This window comes from Apteryx mantelli, chromosome 1 (genome assembly GCF_036417845.1).
Source record: "Apteryx mantelli isolate bAptMan1 chromosome 1, bAptMan1.hap1, whole genome shotgun sequence".
NCBI lineage: Eukaryota > Metazoa > Chordata > Aves > Apterygiformes > Apterygidae > Apteryx > Apteryx mantelli.
Genome location: NC_089978.1, coordinates 2,401,308 through 2,425,382, shown reverse-complemented (window position 1 = coordinate 2,425,382; position 24,075 = coordinate 2,401,308). Strand labels below are relative to the sequence as shown.

The following is a 24,075-nucleotide window of genomic DNA, read 5'->3' as shown; positions in this document are numbered from 1 at the left end:
GGGGCCGTGGGAGATGGGGATTGGGGCCGGGGGGCTGCACCCCGGGATGCTGCAGGCGTGGGGCACGGGTTAGGACAGCGCTGGAGGTGAGGGACGGGGCCAGAAGCGGGTGCAGGCAGGGAAGGGGCTGGGGCAGCTGGAGATGACCCGGGGCAGTTGCCGAGGGTGGTGGGCAGGACCAGGGCGGCCGGGCTGAGCGCTGTGTCCCAGCAGGGCTGGCCGGGGCGGCGAGCAGCGCGGGCATGGGGCCGGCGCTCTGCCCGCCCCGTCGGGGCACGAGGGTCGCGGCGCTGATCCTGCTCCTCTGCCCAGGTGAGGGGCAGCGACCGGGAGCCTGGGAGCAGGGGAGGGCGGGATGGGGAACGCGGGATGTGAGACAGGGACGTGGGTGGAGGGATGCGGGTGGAAGGATGCAGGCTTGGGGACGTGGGTCAGGGACGTGAGCTGGGGGACACGGGATGGGGGATGTGAGTTGGGGGATGCAAACTGGGAGACGTGGGCTGGAGCACTCGGGCTGGGGACGTGGCCTGAGGGATATGGGCTGGAGGACATTGGCAGGGGATGCAAGCAGGAGGACGTGGGATGGGAGACGCAGGATGGGGGACATGGACTGGGGATACCAGCTGGGGACATGGGGCTGGGGACTCAGGCTGGAGATGTGGGCTTAGGGACATGGGCTGGGGACATTTGTGAGGGATGCAGGTGAGGATGCTCTGCCATCCTGGGCACGTGGCTCCTGGGACAACGTCCTTCCCAGACCAGCTCGTTGGCTCTCACAAAATGCTGTTAATTAAATCTCGATGTTCTTTTTCCTGTGATCCCACATCAGTTTTGATTCTGTGTTTTTGCTTGAGATCAAAGTCAGGCTCAGTATCACCTTGCAATTACAGAAATCGTCTCATTTTCTCCCTTTGAAAAATGTTCGCTGGAATTTCTTGTATCCTAGCCTTCGTTAGAAATTAGTATTAACAGCAACAAGAGCTCTTCAAGCAGCTCTTTTATACCTTTAATTTAAGATAGATGGACTTGAAAATTTAAATATGCCAAATTTTAAAACAACTTCCCTTTAAAATCCTCCTTCTACATTGCAGGGGTGGGAAATATTTCATTATCTGGTGTGAATAATGCTCTTTTTCCCTTAAACACAGAACAGAACCATTTCCTGAAGGCTCAGCTGACGGGAGACCACCGTAGCTCAGTCATATTCAAATATCCATTTTCAGCAGTTTATTTCTTCTAGGTTTTTTTGAAACATCAAGAATCCTCTACTCCGAAGTAACGGTGCCGAGAAAGCTGGAGCCAAGGCATGGGGCGCTCGCAAAGGTCATTTGCTTTTTAGGAAATTATTGCTGGTCCGGCCAGCACCTGGCTTAGCTTCCCCAGCTCCCCAATCCGAGTTGGGCAGCTTGGGATTTTGGGAAATTGTGCCTTTTTCCCCGGCTCCACATGCCAGATGCCAGCTGGGTGAGGCGGAAGCATTTGTCACTTCAAACTTATTGCTTTTGACTTGCCAAATACCTAAAAAAGAGCTTTTTAATTCTTTTTTTTTCTTTTTCTTTTTAAGTGCTATCTCAACAATGCTAAATGCTACAAAGGGGATTCTTAAAAATAAACAGGCTCTGGAGAAGAAGTCTTTGGCAAAGGGTAAAACGGGAACCGTGCTCCGAGCAATCAATATGGCACTGCATGAAAGGGTTTGGGGCCGAGTTTTGGAGCCTTTCTCTGCCAACGGAAGGCTTTCAATGTTTTTCTGAAAACATTTCTGCCCTGGGAGTCCAGATATCGAGCCTTTTTCAGCCTGGAGTTGGTTTTACTTAGGAACAGACTGAAATGGCAAAATTAAAGCAGCTTTTCTGAGGAAAGGGGGCTGCGCTCTCTAACACTCCCAAAGTCACTTTCCTTGAGACGGGAGGCTGCAAAATCAGGGACGCGAGGCCAGAACGTGTCCACCCGGCCCGGGAGCCCGTCCCTGGCAGCGGCCGTTAGCGGGAACGAACCAAGGGCGCTAAACAGGGTGAGCGAGTGAGGGTAACCTCTCGAGAAGATGTTTCCTTGGGAAAATCACCCTTGGGAACATGCTCAAGGAGAGGTGCTAAACGGTTTTCATGAGGGAAGGCTGGAACCGTTGAGTTAAATCTTGAAAATGTTAAAATGTTGTATCTCAAATGATTTAGGAGGAGGTGTCATATTTAATAACAGCAGAAGGAAATCACCACGTCATCCATCTAGCGCAAGCGAAGTAAGTGTCTGCTCCTTCCCGAGTTTTTCCTCCTCTCCGACTCTTGCACCGGTCTAATATTGTGGTTAATCTGCTCCGAGCGCCAGGGTTGCTCCCCACAGTTAAGGACAACTTCCCATCCCCTGCCTGCCCCGCGGGAGGTCTCTGGTCCCACCTCCTGCTCAAAGCATGGTCCCACCAGGTTGCTCGGGGCTTTATCCAAGCAGGTGCCTTTTGCATCCTCTCCGGGGCTGCATCACGTTCCCGGCGTGCCGCGAGCACCCGTGTGCTGAGCCGCTGCAGCTGCGGCCACCCCGCACGGGCCCTCTCCAGGCACGGCAGCTCCTGGTGGGACCCAGCCAGCCCGCGGGATCCCAGGAAGCACCCGGGGCTGTCCGTCATCTTTCCTGTGGATCTTGAAGCCCAGCCTTGGACCAGCTGGAACTTTTATCAGAAGACTGGTATTCCAGGGATATTTGCTATGCGGGTTGATGGGGCTTCTCTCTACGTCCAGGGCTTAAAATGCTGCACGTGCACGAGGAGCAGATCGGATGCACACGCTCAATGATCACGGCCATTCCTATGTCCGTACGAACAGCATTTTCAAAGTACATAAATGCATATGTCTTAAGTAATCACCTTTTTGTCCATCTGTCACCGCCTCGCATGGTTCAAAGCCGGGGAACTGGCTCCGTCTGACGTTGTGTAGCTTCAGTCACTCCTGCTGCCGGGATTTCTCCTACCAAAACTCTGGCACTGGTCTGGGACTCGCCGTCAATTGGGGAAGCGAATTACCAGGCGTCTCTTGCAGCCTGCAGGAGAGAAACGAAATAGCTGCGCTTAAGGGGAAGCGCTCCGTATCTCTAATTTTAAGGATTTCTGCTCTGATTTTCAGAAATTTGATAGCCAAGGATCTCCCTGTTTTTACTTACAATCAAGAGGGAGACTTAATAACCGAATATCCGTACATTCAGGTAAGTTTAGACGTATGTCAAAGACACAACGTTGAGTAGAACTAAATTACCATCCTCCTTTCAGGGTCATCCGATTATACCAATGAATCTAAGCAAGAAATGGCTTTCTGTTTTTCAGGCAATTTTCTAAAAATCCACTATTTTTACATTTTTGTTTAAAGAAAGAAGGAAATTGCATAAAGAGCTGATAAAAATGGAAAAAGAAACAATTTCAGATTGATCGGAACAACACTTGATTTCAATTTCAAACTTCTAAAGTTTCTTAAATAAATGTAATTTTATGCCATCAAAAGAAAAAAAAAACACTAGAAATACCAAAAAGGACTATTTCATCATTATCAAAATGTTTTATTTTCTATTATTAAAGAAGGCAGTATTGACCCTCAAAGTGTTTTTCCTCAATGTTTTGATTCTGATGAAACATTTTTGGACTTCCAAATAGCTTTAATTAACTCTGCTTTGATTTCTCCCTTCACTCCCGGTTTTCAAGCACAAGAAAACTCTGGTGCCTTGTCTTCATGTTCAAGACTTTCCCTTTCAGGCTGTGCCACTTAATGGCCTTTTGGGACTTGCTCTCACCCATGTAGGCTTGTGTTTTTTCCCTGCTCACATTTTACATCCTCACTTTTTTTGCACATGAAATACCCTTTCCAAACAGATTGAGGATTAATTTGTGTTTTTTTACATGCCCCTTCACTGATGTAGTTTTTTTCCTTGCAGGAGGACTGCTACTACGAGGGCTTCGTGGAAGGCTCCCCAGGATCCCTCGTCTCCCTCAGCACATGCTTCGGCATCAGGTACTAAAATACAAATCTTCAAGCGTAGTTAAAAAAAAAAATACATTACAGATCTTACAGTATCTAGAGTAGAGATTTAAAACACTCCCATTTCATAGAAAATCAAGTTTTAATAGAATCCTTGTCCCAAGAACGTGCTTTGTATTCTTTTTCTCAGAGTGCAAGCAGGTAGAAGCTTTTGCATGCCAAAGATTTACTTTTACAAAGCAGTCAACTAAATAAGCACCGCTCTGCTGCTTTCCTTTGAGAAACTCTCCTCTTTAGGTGAGCTCTGAGTCTTTGCATATATTTATTTCTGACACTGCAAGCTCCGAACGTGCGATGCAAAGCAGTAAGGGCATCATTGTCTCTTGTAAATCAGACTTCCCGGAGCTACATCATTAAACCAGTGGTCGCCCATGAACATTGTGGCCATTTCTCTCGAGGTCTTTACCCGTAGAACTCATTTACTTTGTAGTAATAGTCAAGCAAAAAGAAATACCAGTGCAGCCTTTCCTATGAAGGTTAAGAGAATTTTTAAATGAGCCATCCCCAGCTGAGCAGTCTAACTGAACAGTATTGAACTTACATTATCCCGCTACAACATTATCAATCCAAAGCTGTCAATCTTCTCCAAAAATATCCACCTTAGGGACCTCCCCAAAAGCTCATGGAAAGGATGGATTTTGCAAAGTGCATCAAAGAACAAATAAATAATGTAAAACCCTTCTTGCAGTTGTGGGCTGTCCCTGGTGAATGCCCGGCTAGAAACTGTTCCTCTGTGAGCCACAAAACCCAAGTTTTTGCTGCTTCCCCGCGTACGTAGTGTATTTGCAGTCAGCGTCTCTAGGAGATGAACCCAAGCTACTAAGTTTCTAGACCAAAATCCAGCTCTTGTGCTTTAGGCGCGTTTCTCCATGCACAGTCTCACTATCCCTGAACTCTTGAGCAACAGCCGGGAAAGCCCTGGTGAGGGTGAACCTGCTCTTTGGGATCCCCCTCTGCCCCAGCGGCTGCAGAGCCATGGTCCACAACAGTCAGGAAAAGGTGAAAAAGCGCAAGTCTGCAGAAAAAGCAAATAGCTGCTCACGAGGCCGATCCCCCGTGAGATCCCCCCTTCTCCCCTGCACAGGGTTGCACTTCTCCCACCTATGGCCCTGCTTCACGGCCAGGACACTTCAGCAAGATCAATTGCCCTTTTGGGGCACCCACAGCTCAGTCACAGACATGCAGGACAACAGGATAATGGTTGGAAGGGACCTTGGGAGGTGTCTGGTCTGACCTCCTGCTTGAAGCAGGGCAGCTGTGGGGTTAGACCAGGTTGCTCAGGGCTTTATCCAGTTAGGTCTTGAAAAACCTCCAAGGATGGAGGTGCACAACCTCTCTGGGCCCCATTCCACTGCTTGACTGTCCTCATGGGGAAAAAGTTATCTAACCTACCAAAAGACTGATGGATGACCTTCCTTCTGAAGGCATGAACTTTCTTCGTGTACAGATGAAGTGACCCAGTGGTCATCCAAGCCACATGAAAACCTCTAGGAAACCTCCAATGACTTCTAGAAGTAAATCATTTTATCAGCTAGTAACATTCCAGCCATCGCCACTGGGGATCTGAGTACGTTGCATCTTGGGTCTTAGGACTGAGATAGAGCTTTTAAAAATACCTAGAGAGCTATGCTTCATATCTGTTAGTACAGTCCACCAGGAGATAGTATCTTTCTAGGCTCAGGAAGCACCGTAGAATCTTAGTCCAGCACTAAGGAGCTTTACAAAAGTATTGGCCTTGGTTGTATATATGAGGCACCAAAATATAAAGGTTTTTCCTCGTCTCAAGGACTGGATAATAAAGGGTGACTTTTTATGGAATGACAACCTTGATCAAAGCCACCTTAGAAATTTTAGCTTCTTAAACCTAAATTCTTACTCAACACCTAAGGAACATGAGGAGCCATTAGATTCCTTAGCTGTCACAGCATTTCCTCCGCAGGAAGAGATTTGACCATGAACATACCGTCTCACCATTCGGCATCATTCAGAACCATCCTGGGATAATGGCACTCTGCATCCTTATTACTCCTGCGCCAGGCTCCACACAAGATGCATTCAGAGCTGGCTTCAGCCTGCTCTCAGGGCATTCAGAAGATGCAGACACCAGTGTCGATCCCAAATTGTGCCTGTGAGTGTTCCTGCTTGTGAGCAACATTTGCAGAGAGATTCATAACAATATTTTGACAGCGGTTTCCAAGACTGAGATTACACAGAGATCAGTACTGTTGCCTTGGACATCAAACAGAAATGCCCACAGTTCTGCTCCAGAACTAGACCCTCCACAGTAATTCTTGGCTGCATTCCCAATTCTCTGTGGATTTTCTCCAATTCTGCTCCTGCCCAGGTAGTACGTAAGAGCAGGCAGGACAAAGCCCCAGCCTGATCCAGGAAGTTTGGGTTTCAGCACCTGAAGTGCCTCTCAGTTCAGTGATCAAAAGCCCTTCTGCCATTAAAGGATCTCCTGTCAACACAGCTGCAGATAGCTTCACACTCACATCTTAGCTCTCCTCACAGCCTGGATACTCTCAGGGTGAGAAAAAGGTCATTTTCTCCAATTTGAGATCTTCTTGATGAATGCCACCAACTGAGTACTAAGAAAACTGACTTTGCTAAGTCTTCCAGGTTTCTAGCTCAGTGTTTGGCGAGGCCATGCTTTCCTATTTTGACATATTAGCCAGTAATTCTGGACATTTTAGAACTAAATAATTTGAACTCTGGCAGAATTAAGACTTATTTAGCCTCTCTGATGAGATCAAGGCATAGGACTAAGATTTGGGTAGACCCACCTGCACCTTCACCTTGAAACAAGCCCCCCAAAAAGTCTTTGAATTGCTTAAGTGAGTTTTTTTAAGATACAGACTAAAACGAGGCAGCTTTCAAAATAGTGAAAACTCAGAACTTCATAAAATCAAATAAAAATTAAAACTATGGAAATCAGTCTTCCTCTGCCTACCTTCAGAGTGGGTCCTATCCTCCAGGCATGCTTATTAGAATAATCTTTAGGGACTCCCTGGGCTGTTGCAGACTAGGCAATGTCCTCTGTGTCCTAGGGAAAATCCTGCTTTCCATCCAGACATCTGCTCCCTGCTCCCAGAACTCCACCTGTCTAGCCATAATCTTAACAGAACATAATATACATTAACTGTCCATCACAGCTACTACTTTGTCCTTCCATTCTCAGATTGAGGTATCTTCTCTTCTTTTTTAACCCTACTGCTACAGGTTTTTTTAAAGAATTAATTATTCCTCCTCTCAGTCCCTCATGGGATCTCATCTTCAGGTTGTTTTTCTGCTGTTTGTGCCAGTAGTGACATATTCCTGTAGTTATTAATGGACGCAGCCTATTTAGCCATAGCGTCTTCCCACTAAATAAATAAACAGATCTTACAGACAGATTCTCCTTGAAAGATAAGTAGCCCAGAGTTTTTATTGCCTTCTCAGTTTCATTCAATATATGAAATTCATCTGTAGCTCCTTTACTTTTCCCCAATGTTGCATGATTGCTCTTTCATGCTGTCTTATGCATCCTAAACGTTGGACATGATACTTTTTTCCCTAGGAGATCTTTTCAGTGAGTTCCTTGTAAGTTCCCACTGGATCCCTGACTGTAGGAACAGCATTATGAAAGAGCTAAAAGGAATATTTCCTTATCTTCTTCTCTAAAAACTATAAAATACAGGCTCATCCAAATAGCACTGAAGCCCCAGAAGTGTCTCCTGCATTCCCACCCGCTGGTAAGATCCACATGGCTGCCTCCAGCTCATTTGTTTAGATTCTCTTTTAAGGGTTCGTACACCTTGTTTCTCTTCATATTTATAAAATATTTTGAAAAGCCATTTACTTTCATCAAATCGCTTAGCTGCTTTTCTGTTTGAAAATTCGCAGTGGATTTTTGCAAATCGGCGATTTGAGGTATGAAATTGAACCTGTTGAAAACTCCTCTACATTTCAACATCTTATTCATCGGAAGGCACTGGAGAGCGACCCGTCTCAACTGTGCCAAGTGCCTGAAGAAAATGAAGATGAACTGCCTGAAGATGGAGACCTTTCAAATGGGAGTCGTAAAATATTTGTTATTGAAGTAAGAGTTCCTCATCTGCTAGAGTAGTATTGCATGTTAGTGTGTATATATAAGGAATATGGGAATGATCCAACTGTATTGGAAATTCCTGTTGTATTCAGAGGAACGTTACCAGGGTTTCAAGCTATAATGTATTGGCAGGTCTGAAAGCTAGCAGGATTTCTGTGTGGTTATCATGAGCAAAGCACTGTCTCATGCTATGGAAACCATACTTTCAGCCATGCCTAAACTTAGTAGTGAGAACAGAAGACCCGATTCTTTCTCTCGGACGTTTCCTTTCAAACATAGAGCAGTTCAGCATTTCACAGACTCATCCATCCACAGCTTACATCAGCCCTGGAAGAGATCTTGACCTGGGGGTGGAAAGGCAATGCACCTCTTCTGCTTATTCACTGTTCATACTGCTTTAGCGGTGTAAAGAGCTTTCTGGGCTGAGAGGTGTGATTGTAGGTGCGATGACTGCAGAATAAAGCAAAGCCATATTCAAATGGCTTATTAATGATTAATTGGCAAGCTAGGTGTAAATCACCTGAGGAGGCTGTGGAATCTTAATCCTCTGAAGACTTGTGAAAGTGTTAAATAACACTTCATCAGGGATTGGTCGGGTGAAGTTCATCCTGCCCGGGGTTTGATCCTCTCTTGATATCCCTTCCCGCACAGTTAATCTCAGAAATCATGAAAAAAATATCCAACTTTTAAAAGTCCTGGTTGAAATGAAAGTGGAAGTAGCAAGCAAGATTTTTTTAAGTTAGCAATAAAGAGGGGAGTTGACATCTCTGCCAGTTTGTATGGAAACAGGAGATAAAGGCAGTTAAAGGTTTCCATTAAAATCATTAAAAGATTAATTATTTTTAGAGAGGAAGGACATGTTTCTAGTTATGCTGTGATCAGAAGCTACAGAAGCAGCAATTTAAATCTATTATTGACATTCTATTATAGATAGATAATCTATTGGCAATCTATTATTTTACTGCATGACTCCAGAAGGGAAAACACAGACTTTGTCCTGGGACCAGAGGTCTGAATCCATGACTCTTCTCTCCAGACCTTCTTCTTCTAGGGCTGCGTAGTCAAAGACCTGGGGATGGACAAAGCTTGATGTGTGGGCTGTGCTCCTGGGAAGTGGGTGCTACTGACCTCTCAGACTGACAACAGTCTTGATCTCCATCCTACAGGATCATAGGGTGATTCAGGTTGGAAGGGATTTTGGGAGGACTCAGGTCCAACCTCCTGCTCCAAGCAGGGTCAGCTGTGAGGTCAAACCAGGTTGCACAGGGCTTTTCCAGTCTGATCTTGAAAAGCTCCAAAGATAGAGACTGCACAGCCTCTCTGGGAAACCTTTTCCAATGCTGGAATCTTCTTTGTTAGTGCACCAGTAACTGGGAAAATGTGCAAAAGGCATCACCATCTCACCACAAGGAGGCTGCCCCAGCAGAAGAGGCCTATAGACAATATCTGCTGCTGTGATTGCATCCACAGTGTTAAATAAAAGAGGGCCAAGGGGCTGAATCCAAGGTTTAGCTCACATCCAGCCTGCTCTGGTTAATCCCCTCCATAACAGATTTGTCCTGGAGAGATCTAGCTGAAACAGTGCAAAACAGAGATAAGGAGCAAGTGAGCAGGGAGTAGAGGAGCAGTTGAGCACCCAAAACTATTCCCTGGACATCTTATTTAGCAGTACAGCTCGTGAGCGCTCTGGTTACTGGACTAACATGCTAGGGATGGGATTATCGCCTGCTTCTCATGAACACATCACTGCCTGGCACCTCCCTGCTGAACTGTAAACTGTCCCGTAAATACCTGTATCTTTGCAAATTACCAAAATTCCCTTCATAGCCAATGGAGAGAAATAGGTGCTTTGAGGATGTGAGAAACCTTTTCTGGAGAAACCTCCAAAATGTTTGAATAGCTTTGTTTGCACTGCGAAAGTGCCTCTGCCTTTCCCTTGACTCCAGAGGGGCCCTAGGGTGCAGCTCCCTGTAGCCACACGTGGGTCCCCTGTCTCTTAGCAGTGTTTTTGCCGATGTCTTGTGAGCACCGAGGAAGGGAGAAGGGTACTTCACCTGCCTTACTGATGCTTCTCTTGTTCCTGCACCCTTTTTGTTCGCCTTTCTTTTCCCTCACTGAACAGCAGAATAATTTTGAGTTTCGTCCTGACTTTCATCACACTTCTCTGACGGAGCTGTCTGCAAATCTGCCAGCACTCTGTCTTAACCTCAGGCTCCTGGGATAGAGGCGATGTTGAACAGTTTCCAGTCCAGGCCTGACTCCCATGGGACTTCATTTAATGCATCTTTACATCCTGGAGATAAACAGCAACAACTGCTTTCTCTATCTCACTTCCTAATGATGTTAGTATACGCCTTATAGGAAGCAAACCTGAACTGTACTGCCCTGGTTTGCTTAAATGGAGTGAAAAAAACCTTTAATGATGTCAAAATGCACACATCTCTTGCTTCTCCTCTGTTCGGAAACCCTATTTCCATGTTATCAAAGGCAATTAATTTGTTCTGACATCATTTGTTTGATATTGGCTATTACTGATGTTGTTTTCAGAAGTGCCTTGGTTAAAAAAAGTTTATCTGCTTTGATTTATGAGTGCTTTCTAGAGCTTGGGAAGACTTTTGTCACTGCTGTTTCTGCTTTCAAAAGTGCTGAGATAAAGTATTATTTTTGTAACTAGAAGCATGGATTATTAATAGCAACAGTCTGTCCTATGTCAGCATGTTGTAACTGCAGTCAGTGAAAGAAATAGTGACGTTCGAAGATGCTGCCTTCTGATAATAATATTAAGCACTTAGAGGAAAGAATTACTTATCAGCTCCCATGGTGGAAACAAAGTTTTATAAATTACTATAATTTCATTGAATTTACTGAGAAGATGCCAGAGAAATGGAATAATTTATAATATTAATAAAGTAGTATTTGTTCAACTGAGAAGAGAGATGAGTCCCCTTGTTTAAAACGACTCTTAAGCAATATTCTTTTTTTAGCAATGCATACTTCTGCAACAACCAAATGATAGAAAGTCATATTTCTGAGAGGTAGAAACCTACTCCTCCTCTCTTACTATCTCAGACACACGAGAGTTTCTAGGAGAAAGGCTATGGTGTCTCCGTCATTCCCACCTCAGCTGATGCCAGAGCCACCAGCTTGCCATTTGCAGGGTTACCTCCTTTTTTTCCTTGCTATTTGATCGAATTTGCAGATCTTGCACACCCTGGGATGCTCTAAGAGCAGATGAGAGTGTGTCAGGAGTCAATACCGCTGGGGACAACGGCTTGGTGTCTCTCCATATCTAGCCCCAGTTCACTCGTCCATCTCATGCCAAGGTCCTTCTGCGAGCCAACCCCCTCACGCAGGAGGGGGTGATGATGGTGGTCTCCTCCCAGCTTTCGAATTTGAGCTTCCCTTCCGCAGCACGGGGCGAACAGTGATTATTGCAGCTATTTCTTTACCCCAGTCAAGAAGATGGGGCAGCCCTTGGACTCCAGGGAATTCTTAAGGCCAGTTTTCCAGAGCTCAGTGCCGCACACGTGACAGTTGGCTTTTGCTTGCCATTCATGTGGATCACACTCCAAGGATTACACTGCAGTATTTTGCTATGTCAACAAGTAAATACCGTTTCTTAAAACCAGAATTTTAGACTCAAAGCCAGCACTCCTGTCTTAGGAAGAACCCACAAAGCAGTGCACCGGGGGTCTCACTGTGTGCCCATCCGCTGGCCGTTCTCAGAGACGGGACGTTGCAGCTACTGAGCAATCTTGTGGCTCCAAAGAGAAGCATGATCCTCCCGATTGCGCATTAACCCATTAGGTGCTACCAGCAATTAATTCGCTGGATGCACAAAATGTACCAGCCCACTATCTCCACTCATTTCTTCATGGTTCAAGACTGAGCGTGTCGCACCTACGATAGATTTTCTTTCAACCATGGAGCTGCCCATCCACAAATAAATGTGCAAAGGACACAAGCAAGAAATACTAAAAACTTATTTCCAGAGATTGCTGGAATCCGGGTTCAGTAAATGGCGCCTTTCTGACTCAGTGGTTGGGTCTATCAGTGTGCATATTCCCATTAGTTGTATTACTCAGATGTTCTGGGTAAAACTGAACAAAACTAAGAATTATTGTAGAGGCTTTCATGTGGCTTGAACAATTTCAGTTCAGGACAACTTTGACTCTCTCATTATCTGTTTATCTCTCTGGTTTCTAGTCTTGAACTTCTTGACGCAGGACTGAATATGTTGTTGACCCCACTCTATTCTCCCTCCAGATTTAATGATAAAAAAGCAACAAAAAAAAAGTAAAAGTAGTGCAAAAATTTTGCAACTCACAGTGAGCTGGTATAACGTGAGCGATGCCAGTTACTACACCTGATACCAAGAATAGCTGACTTGTTACGGTATTCTGCCTCTGAATATTTCAGGTTTCTCCCTGATTAGGCTTGGCACCCGTTAATCCTTTTCATTCTCTAACACATAATTGCACTGTGTTCCTGTACTTCGTCATATGGGTACCAGGGAAATTCTGAATTTGCTTGAGTAATGCCACCTGTTTTTTTGCCGTTGATCTGTAATTTGGCACACACTTAAAAATTCCTGAACTTACCATAATAACTGTGGTGTGATTTGTTCACTTCCAGGAAGTTTCCAAACTTCATGAGTTGCAGGTGTCCATCAGATATTTAGAATTAGTTCTTATAACAAACAAAGAGCTGGTAAGTGTCAGCAAGTTATAACCACAGTACTTTGTTGTGACTGTATGGCTATATTTGAATTAGTCCTTCATATTTAATCCTACTTGTGTGAACGTATTACAACGATGCCTGTTTTTAGAGAATAAGGGGATTCGTTTGTCACTGATTCTCAAAGATTAAGGAAATAAAAGCACTTCTTTTGGCAGTATGCTTCCTCACCATGAAGAGCTATTGCTTGCGCTCAGCCCATGTGTATATATGAGCAAGGTACCTCCAGAAGGTCCCATCAATGCGCAGAGCTTTGCTCCCAAAATCACTGTGGTCCACTGACCCGTAGCAGTGCTAGAAACCCCATGACATGGATATGCCTGATGTGGTTAAAAGGGATTTAGGCTGGGAAAGAGCTGATACAGACACAGAATGGGTGAGCAATCAAGGCTCACCCTAAAACTGGATTTCTGTCTCAATTCTGAGATTGTAACATATGCCTTTTCCCCTTTCAGTTTAAAGTTAATCACTACAATGAAACTCTGATGTTACATCTACTCCTTTCCATAAACAACATCCTGAACACGGTGAGTGTAATGATCTAATGGTCCCGATTGCCGTTTTGCTCCATTGGTTGTCTGCCAAATGTGGTGCTCTGCCTGGGGAAGAGGTGAATAATCTGCGTTTGACTAGAGCTATTCTGCAAGAAAATGATGTGTTCTTGAACGGTACGAAACCCGCTTCACCTGCTAAAAACTGTTTCCAGTGTGAGTGAAGCTAGTTTCAAAATATTTTGAAATTATCTCTTTAAAAGGCTTGATTTGGAATATACGTTATTGTTACTAAATGCTTTCTGGTAGCTCATTGCCCTTTCTCTTCATCCTCTCCTTGCTTTGAGCCTTCAGAAACAGTGGTTTTCCTCTTCTGCTTTTCATATGTGGATAATCTGAGAAAACACTGGTGCAGCAGCCATGAACTCAGCCATGAGGCAGTTGAGTTATACAGAAAGCCCTAATAAATTAATACAAGGCACTAAAATAAAGAAAACAACCAAATTGTGCGAATAACAAGGAAAGGGCTTGGGGCCACCAGCTTTCCGGTTGCGAGGGGTGGTTTTTGTCTCGAGCGCCCGCCTGACTCAGCAACCTGCTTCCAGGTGTACCGGCCCATGAAGCTGCACATCGTGATCAGCGCGGTGGAGATGTGGAACGACATGGACCACGTGACGATCGCCCGCGACCTGGCCCAGACGCTGCAATTTTTTTCCATGTGGTGCCAGAGGGACATCGCAGGCCGCGTTAATTACGACCATATAGAGCTACTTCTGTAAGACCCCTTCGTTTTAACCTCTCAGCTCGCGTACTGGTTGTGGAGAGATAAGCAGGGAGACATAATACTGTATTTTCATCCCCCTATTCTTCTAATTTTTACCAATTTTTTTTTACCTATTTTTTTAACCTAATTTTTTTACCTTTTTTTTTAACCTAATTTTTTTTTTTGTCTTGGTGATATCCCAATGCAATAGCTTAATTAGTCCATATACTATTCAGTATGCATTTGTCATGTAAATTGATACAAGGGGGATTTTAAATAAGTAGTCTATTAGTCTATAGTCTATAGTCTATTACAAGAGGGATTTTAGTAGGATTTTTAGTTCATAGTCTTTTACAAGAGGGATTTTAAGTAGGTAGTCTATTAGTCTATAGTCTATTCATCTATTTTTCCAGTCTTTCTTCTCTTTAAATCAGAATAACCAAATTCTCTTAAGCTACTCATTTTTCAGACATGCTAGCTACTCATTTTTTAGATATCCTAATTCAGCGTTACGTGATTTATAACTCACTACTTAAACTAAACCTTCTTCCTAAGGTGATGGTGTTAGATCTCAAACAACAAGGCATTTAATCACCTATTTCATACGCTTGCTTTTTAAGACCTAGCAGTTTGACGCTGTTCTGACTCTTCCTTTCTCTTTACTTTTGGGGGAAAAGAAATCTTTTGCATACTAAAATACATACCTCAAGTTTACTGAATATTTTTGTTTCAAATTCAACACATTCTATTGTCAAATCTTTTAAAAATAATTCTGAATAATTGCATTTTATCAGAATAACCCATTTCTATGTTTGTTTGCACCTAGAATCACTGGGAAGGTATAATATGCCCTAAGTTTCCTCACCTGCTGCTTATTAACTTTTAGAAAGTTCTCTAAAATCAGCGTGTTTTAAATGTCTTTTTCATCAGGCATAGAACAACCGATGTGATTAGTTATTTAGGTTTACTTATCAAAAAAGGCCGCTTTTCCCTCTTAAGTAGTCATGTGAAAGGTTATAGCTGTTATCTATAGCGGGAATCTTTCCAGGACGATTGCAGCAAACTGATGGACTGAAATACGAATTCCTCCTCCCCGCTGAGGGTCAGTGCGCTGGTACGTGCTGGACGGACGCTGCTTTGCTGAGCCGCGATCCCTTAAGCTGTGCTCCCTCCCGGTTCGAGCAGCCGGCGAGGAGGCCATCGCCCTGGGAGGAGCCTGGCGCACGCGCTGCGTTTCGGAAGATGCTGCCCAGCACACGTGTCGGTGTCCTTTCCGGGCTCAGGAGGAGCAAAGGCTGCAGCTGCTCTCCTCCCCGTCTCCATCACCCTTCGCCGGCTGCTGCAGCCCCCGGGGCGAATGCGAGGAGCGAAGCCGCCCACACCCAGCAGCTCCCTGGCTGAGACACCCAGGCTGCGCTAAAAACCAACAGCGAACCTCTCGTCTTCTTAAAGGAAGACCAAAAAATGAAATAATTTCAGGGGCACAATTCAATAATTCACCACAGGGGCAGCAATGCAGGGCCAGCTTCTTGCTGCATCGCCAACGGAAGAGGTTCAGGCCACGTCAAGCACGGCTACGTGGTCGGGTGGCAGACAGCCACTGCCCATCGAATTCATACGGCAACGAGTCTATAAACCGCGGCTCCCTCCTATTATCCCCGCGAGCGTCTTGCATAGCTGGTGCTTGCACGCTTGATGCACAAGATACCAGCCCGGCTGCACCGCTGGGAGCTCGGGGGGGCTCCCACAGGAGAAACGGATGGCGTTGGGCATGTTGGGACTAGGGTTTCCCGGTGCTGCCAGTTAGGTCTGCACCAGCTGCAGCTCCAGGCGGCAGCTCCGTTGCTCCTCTTGGGCAGCTCCTGCCCAAGCCCGCAGGGCCAAGTCACAGGGGAGCTGGGCTAACTCCTGTAGGGACAAGTCTTCATAGGTGAGGGCTGGGATTTAACGTCTCAGGGGTAGGGAGTAGTGTGAATACTGCATTATTTGTTGGGTGGGATCTGCACGTTGTGCTGTGGATGCAACTCCCAGCCACGCGGCCCAAACCTGCTGTCAGCATTCTCTGCGTGTACCTTCATATATGAAATCTGTGTAGAAAAGCACAATTTTCTCTCCCAGCTGAGCAGGCAGCCCTCCATTCTGTGTGAAAAAAACCCAAACCCTTAAAGTCATTTAGCAATATTTACAGAGCAATATTTACAGATGCGTACATAAAACATACGGATATGCTTTTAGCCTTTAATACAGTCTCTGCATGAAAGAGAAATCTTGATTAGAGGTGTCAGCGATTAGTCCCAAGAGCTCAGTTTGGAGCTGAAGGGATTCCGTATGGAAGGATTTTACTTCAAGAAAGGTGCTCCTTGTTGCCCGAAACTATCTTTCTCCAACGCTAATTTAGGCAATGCATCCTGTTATTGAGACAATGTTGTTTTGTATTTCTTTAACGCTCAAAACTTTTCCGCTACAGTGGTCAGCACTACAAAGAGCTAGGATTTGCCTGGAAAGGGACTATATGCCAGCTGAACTCAATGGGTGTCGTCTCGGTAAGGAGAGACTTTGAGGATTTCTACTGCCTGCCCCAACCTGGAGAGATTATCTCATCATTGAGTTTAAGAGAGTTTGGCCATAATGTTGCCCCAATGACTCAATACTCCCATAGCGTATTTATAATTTGGGTCAGGGCAAGCGGCTGGCCACTTTAGATGCTATCACATTACCCTGATCTTGGGAATTTATAGTTTTGAGCTCTTAGCTGACACACATTTTCAGGCTTCAATTTCCTAGGTAAGTAAACTAACCCCTTGACTACTTTGCAAAAGACAGATGGCATTAGCTATACTTTTGAATAAAAGTGCCTCTGATCGATCGGTCTCCGTTGAAATTAGCATTATGGGAGTGCTGGGAATGATCTGACTATATCAAATCTTCATAGTAAAGCTTGGGAGTTAATTCTATACCTCCTGGGGGCAGACTTTTACTGATTAACAGTTACAACATGTAAATTGGGCATCTAAAGGAGGTAATGTTGATTTTATTTTTGTCTTTTCTTAAAGAAGATGAGACAGAAAAAGAATAATTCTCTAATGCTTCCCTACAACTATTCTCTTTAGGGGTTCCCTAATTGGTGGTTTGCAAGTGCAAGTCCCCAGCTAGCACAAATTTCACAATTACTGAGCAAAACACTAAAAGCCTGATCTGAAGTTCTCTGCACCAATATACACCTTCTCCAGAAAATGTGTACCTGTGGTTTTTCTTCCCACATGCAGTTCCCTGGCCATGACACTATCCGTAATGTGATGACGCTCGCTCATGAGATGGGCCACAGTTTAGGTTTCAACCATGACGACAGCAAACAATTTCACGACAAAGCCTGTGACTGCAACTGCACTCATCAAGGATGCATCATGCGAACATCACCAGGGTAAGTACAGCTTGGTTTTGACTACATCGCTTTGGGTGAGATTCAGCTCACTGCTGTCAGCCGTCTGTCTCTGAGCCAGGCACCCTACACTCCCATGTGTCTGTACACTGTTTTATCCTGGCTTTGAAAACTCAGGTCTTTCTTGAATAGTAAAGGTGTTTTCCTTTTTTCTCGCTGAGTTCCTTAACAAAATCAGGCTTCTTTATTTCTGACTCATCCATCCTTGTCATCTGTTACTGCTTCTGACCTATCCCATGATGTCAATTCTTGCTCCTAATCAATCTTGTCTAAGCACACATCACCCTAAAGGTATATAAGTCCTCAGCACAGCACTTTAAAGGATGTCTGCACAGTCCTGTTACTTATTTGAGCTGCTCTGATGTCCTAGCAGTGCTGCCTAACATCATGCTTACCAAACCTGAGGGCAAGCTCTTATTTAGCTTTGGGTCACATCTACATTTTCTTTGATATCTGCACCATTCTCTCTACGTTACCATCTTACTTCAGCTTTTCTTCTTTTTCATTCATATTATTGTGAACTGCTTTCAATTTCTCTTATGAAATACTCTCTAAGGAATAAGCTTCACTTTTGGAAATCATATGTATTTTTATTTTCCCACAGATCGTGCTTTGCATTCAGTAACTGCACTATGGGAGAATATTATGATCAAGTAGTAAGAAAAAATCTACCTTGTCTACTCAACATACCATCTTTGAAACCATTTCTTTCTGATCACTGCGGCAATGGTGTCTTGGAAAAAGAGGAAGAATGCGATTGTGGCAGTGATGAGGTTAGTAATTACGTATTTCACTGCAATCTACATTGTACAGTTGTGTTATTAAAATTCTGGTGTTTCCTCAGCTTTAAAAGCTCACTGAGTCATGGAAAGGAGTGATCACTGAAGAATCACACATTCAGATGAGCTCAGTGGCTTTCACTTCTGTTGACTACTCTGAAGTGGAAGTTTACCCAAATTTGGTACTATTTGCATCCAAAACACATATTATTTGTGCAAATGTATGCAGAGCATACCTGGAGGTAAATTCAGGGGTTTTTGCATAACTACAGAGAGACCTTTTATAGCAGACTCTACGCAGACCAGATGGTGAGTTCATGCTGCAGAGGTACTCTGTTTGCAAGTATCCAATAAGGAGTCAATCAGGCACAGAAGAGCAGCTCCACCGCTAGCACAGAAGCAAGATCTCTCCATATCTTGCCCAAATTGGAAGGTGATTTTCTTCTGGTTGTGCTCATGCTCATAAGAATAAAGGGCTTGAAGAAAATAAAAGTAGTTGAGAAGTGCTGCGGTCAAAGCGGGAGACTCCACAGAAGGAACATGTCTTTGCTGACAAGTTGCTCTATTTATAGACAAATTATTTCCACTTGCCGTATTTCCATCTTCTTGTCTAGTTATTCTATTTCTTTTCTTTCTTCTATTATATTTACCCTGAAGTCAGTGGAAAGGTTTTGTAAGACTGCTTTTAAGAGCATTCTTGCATGTTTTTATCTTCACAGCTATAATTCTAGGAACCATGTAGCTATGACACTCAAGAAAGTTTGAGTTTCCCAGTAGGAATTCTTGTTTGCATTTTGCGTAATTGTTATTGTGCAAAGCTGTTTGTAACTTTGTCAAAATTTAGCCTTTCCACTGATGTTTCCCACATGAGAGATCTGCACACGTATTATATCCAGGCTTGACTTGAACATCCTTCACCTTGCTGGTAAAAAGGGTCCACCTGTTTTTAAAAATTATGTTAGGAAAAAGCATACAGCCCTTAGCCCCCCTGGTGTCTCTGATAGCTGGTCCCCTGACTTCTACTCTTCGTTGGCTAGTCCAGCTTAAAGTTTGTTAGTGGCTCATGCACATACACCCACCAAATAGTGAGCACACTCACACAGAAAATAGTTAGGAACAAGAGTTTAGTAAGAAGATAGGACAGACTGCAGTGATCAGGCACACAGCTCGACCACCCAAGTGCGCTGACCAGGAGCTTGCTTACATGCGACCAGACCCTTTTATCCCCTCCTCACTATTTTCCCTTGCTTGTTCCTCCCAAATCCACCTCAGTCTCTCCCTTTTCCTGCCTTTGGTCCTTCTAACCATCCCATAAAAAGCTTTGCACATCCCCAAAATCCCCTTAAAACAACCCACAATAAGTTTTATACAGTCCTACATTCCCTCTCAAATGCCACGTAGTAAGCTTGGTCTTTCCAGGAGACCTGTGATAATCTTTTTTTCACCCCTTCTTATTAGTTACCAAGTTCTGGTTGAACCTCCTCAAGGTTACACTTGAGTAGTTCCTGCATTGGCCCATCCATCAGTGTCCTGAGAGCTCTGGTCTTTGCTAATGTCTCCATTATCTCCTGTCTGTTAGGGTTTGTGCATCTGTGCGATGATGAATTTATTACTGTTCCTGTCTCTTGTCTGACTTTTGTGCTGAAAAGCCATTAACCAGCTATTCTTATAAAGCAGATATCCTTACATTCCAAGTATCCTTAAAATTATAGTAATTAATTTTGTTCATGTGACAAAATTTAGAGTCCATCAGCTCTAATACTTGAATGATTTGGGATTAGGAATGTCAAAAAATGGTGGATTACTGCTGAAAGAATTGGAGAGTTGAAAAGAGGAAAGAAGGAAAGTAGGAAAGAAGGCAAAAATGATAGAAGGGGAGATTAATCTCTTCTATTGTGCTCAAAATGACTTCTAAGTACTTTGGAAATACTAATTAGCCTATTCTAGGAGCACCACCGTGAAGCCGGTAGGCTGACTGATTAGCAGAGAATATGAGATGGAAGCATTAGTATTGAGAGAAAAAAGATGAATTGTTTTAAAGGTGTCTACTGTATTTGAATGCCTAACCATGAACACCCAAAGCCTGATTGTTTCGCTGATGTTGTGCACTTGACGCCCAAAATATCCTGGACAATGAAGATATAGGGGTCAGAAGCTGAGCACTTGCGAAGCAAACAACTAATGAATCGGCATTTCTACAGTTCTTAAGTGAAGTGACTTGGCACTATCACACACAAAATCTGTGTTGAAGCCTTAAATTAAGTATATTCTAGAGCACAGACACCTGCCAAAAGGAGCCCTGTGTAAGGCTTGCTACACACATGCAACCAGTATTTCCCTTTGATGCAGAACTCCCAGAAAAAAACAGACTCATGGTGGAATTTGAAGAGTGACAGAAAATGGCAGATTTTTTTTTGTTAATCTCCTTTAATTCCATGTTTCTTGATCTAAATAAAATGATCTTCGGGGAAGATAATCCCAATAAGAAACTCTAATACTGAGATGGTATGGCATTATTTACTTCCAGACATGCCTCCGAGAAGGTTGCTGCCTCTCCTCCACCTGCTTACTTGCACACGGGGCTGCTTGTTATAGAGGAGGATGCTGTCACAAATGTCAGGTAAGTTATAACGCGAACAACTGCTGTTGGCTTTGGACTGTAGGGTAAACTAAGGATCTAATTGCTTTTCAAAGCTATTAGTTAGGTGCTATAATGCTTACCGTCCCCTTGTTTACCATCCCCTTAGGCCCTCCGCCAGTCATTATACTGTTAGACTTCTTGCAAATTCAACTTGTTGTTCTCTGTCATAGACTTTTGGTGGCATTCCCTAAAATTTTGCCATGTAGGTGTCAGTAATTTGGGCTAGCCCTTCTGAAAATAATTCCATTCAAAACTTGTTGTGATTTTTTTTTCTTTCTTTTTTTTTTTTTTTTACAGTTTCAGCCAGCAGGAAAATTATGTAGAGACATTAGGAACGCATGTGATCTTCCAGAGTATTGTAACGGGACTTCAGCCGCCTGCCCCATAGATGTATTTAAGCAAGATGGGACCCCATGTAGTGACAACGACCGCTGCTATGAAGGGCATTGCCACAACCACGAGACACAGTGCAAAGCTTTATTTGGCAAAGGCAAGCTATGTCATCCTTAGAACTGTCATACCACCTGATTTGGAATTAGCTCTCTCCTTAAGATAACAATTAGTCATGTATCGCCTCTCATCACCTCTTCCTCTGCTTTGAAAAAGTCTGTTTTTTCCGTGGTCACTGAAGACTCATTGTTTACACTTTGTAAGGCAGTCAATCTTAGCTATCCGGACCAGTTACTTAAGAATAAAAGTACTTGCGTAATACTACAAAATACTTTTAAAATACCCAAGGATTTTATAACAATAGTTATATAACAATATATGGAGAGAGCAATGTATATGTATATAATATATATATAATATAACATATATGTATGAACAATAGGGCAATAAAAAAGGGTTTTTCTCTGGCAGCAGCAGTTGTTGCAGTGCTGTTCAGGAACATCCCGTTCCCCATGTGCCTATGCCTCACACATGGACACTCTGTTCAGCACTGCCAACTGGGGCTGCTCTGTGCCCTGCATCCCTTTCTATGCCCATCCTCAAAGGCATAAAAGGGAACAGCAGACTTAGCCACCCTCATCTGTTTGCCAGTACAGAGTCCCAGAAATAAATGTGTGCTGGAGACAGTCTCCGGGCCATTGAGATCAGTCTCACGCCTTTGAAAGCAAGAGCGTCATATAATTCGTGCATCTAAATTTCTCCCTGCTCATACTTCAAGCGTGGAGGTGATTTTCTGAATGGCTTGCCCATGTCTTCTTTGAAGTTATTTCAGTTCTGTAAAAAATACCAAACTTCCCCAGCATAGGTGTCTTTAAGCTGTGGAGTGGAAGAGTGGAATTATTCTGATTGTAGTAAAGCCCATCAGCATTTGAGTCTTAGGTCTCTTTAAGACCATGTGAAAGTCAAGTAAATGTAAAGTAAACCACTTTCCTCTGTGGCCCATCACATTTATGAAAAGTCTGGAGTCCCTGGGAACCCATAATCCTTGCACATGAAGGTGGTAGCACAAAGTCCTTGCTGGAAAAGGCAAGAATAAGGCAAAATATTTTTATCATCATTGCGACACAGGATACTTAAGGAACTGTCACGTGAGCATTCACTTGGTGCTGATGTGGCCAAGACACTGATCTCAGCCATTCCTGCAGGATGACTATGAAATCTGGCTGTTGGTTTTACTCTGAAAACATTATTCCGGATACTTGAAAATTTGTAAGAAGGCCTGGTGGAGTCATGCATTGACCACAGGCTCTTCATCTTTTCCCTTAGTGTTCTGTTACTCTTATAGATCACTCAGTCAATATAAAGATGTTATGAAAACTCTGGGAGTTCCCTGGGATAGAAATGGTTCTGTCTTACTGAAATCCAAACCTGTGAGCTGCTTTTGCTGTCTGACAAGAATTAGTGCTGTTAAAACTGAATATAATGGTGGTGATTCTTGTTTCGGGGTAAAAGTAAGAAATGCTGACTTGTGTTATACAGCAGGTTAGAATTACAGAAAAAGAATAGGTTTGGAAAGGTTTTGGGGAGGTCTTCAAGCTAATTTTCTGCTCCAGGTTGTTCTGGATAAATACCACGGTCCATTCTGACCTGCTAATTAGTTGATCTCTTGGTGACAAATCTGCTCATTTAGTCACTTTATTCTCACACTGATCATTCTGGTCTGAAGAAGAACAGGGAGAAAAATTGTACAAAGTACATGGCAGGTGAAATGTAAGCAGAAAATTAAGAGGGCTAAAGAATTTGAAGAGTTACTTGTCAAGGATGCTCATACTACAGGGATGCTAGAGAGGACCCTGGGAACTGCAGAGCAGGGAGTTCAATTTCCACCCACAGTAGGAAGGGAGAGTCTATAACAAAGAGCAAGGTCAGATAGTTCAACACTATCTGGACCAAATGTTATTAAAGAAACTCAGTTGCCAAAAAATTGGAAGAAAGTTTATTTTCTGTACTGAAAGCTGCTTACAAAGTAGGAAGCAAAGCATAAGGTTTAAATGGCCACTTTTCAGGACGGATAAGAGTCAGCAATGGGGTTCTCCAAGGGCTGGTGCTGGGACCAGTTTTGTTCAACACGTTCATCAGCCACCTGGCAGATAGTGTGCACAATGACAATCTCCAGATCAGTGGATGGTATTAAGCTCTGTTGCATAGGTAAATATTGTGCTGATGGTGAGAAACTCCAGGAGAACCTCACAGAGATGAGATAGTGGGCAAAAAAGGTGTCAGATGAGCTTCAGGCAGATAAACATAAGATAATGCAAGTAAGGAAAAATAATCTCAGCCATATGTACATGATGTTGAGCTTGAAACTGTCTGGAAAGATACTCGCATCATTCTCTGAAATCACCAGCTCAATGTAAGTGGTAGCCAAAGGAAAAAAAACAACAAGAAAACCTCAAACATCACTGTAGTATTGAGAACAAGACAGAGGGCATCAGTTTGTTGCTATATAAAACCACAGTGCACACACAACCCATGTGCTGGGTATTATTCTGCTGTTTACATTCCAGGAAAGATGTAGTAGAGTTAGAGAAAGTCTGGAGAAAGATGATTAAAATGGGCAAGGGGGATGGAAAACTGCCTTACAAAGACAGACACTGAGAGAGAGACTAAAAACACTGGCACTTTGGTTTGGAAAAGAAAAGACTGAGGGGGATGTGACTGTGGTTTAC

At 43.7% G+C, this 24,075-nt stretch overlaps 1 protein-coding gene across 1 annotated transcript in view; it reads left to right on the top strand.

The window, feature by feature from the left end:
- Positions 1–242: 242 nt before the first annotated feature.
- The window catches only part of LOC106492560 (disintegrin and metalloproteinase domain-containing protein 9-like), a 35,131-nt gene continuing 11,298 nt past the window's right edge, over positions 243–24,075 (top strand). Inside the window, exons 1-14 of the mRNA XM_013952421.2 lie at positions 243–312; positions 1,241–1,323; positions 2,175–2,239; positions 3,114–3,192; positions 3,913–3,989; positions 7,902–8,097; positions 12,742–12,816; positions 13,299–13,370; positions 13,940–14,109; positions 16,565–16,640; positions 17,364–17,518; positions 18,141–18,309; positions 20,843–20,935; positions 21,254–21,446. Of these exons, the coding sequence (XP_013807875.2) occupies positions 243–312; positions 1,241–1,323; positions 2,175–2,239; positions 3,114–3,192; positions 3,913–3,989; positions 7,902–8,097; positions 12,742–12,816; positions 13,299–13,370; positions 13,940–14,109; positions 16,565–16,640; positions 17,364–17,518; positions 18,141–18,309; positions 20,843–20,935; positions 21,254–21,446 (1,573 nt within the window). The remainder of the gene's footprint in view (positions 313–1,240; positions 1,324–2,174; positions 2,240–3,113; positions 3,193–3,912; positions 3,990–7,901; positions 8,098–12,741; positions 12,817–13,298; positions 13,371–13,939; positions 14,110–16,564; positions 16,641–17,363; positions 17,519–18,140; positions 18,310–20,842; positions 20,936–21,253; positions 21,447–24,075) is intronic.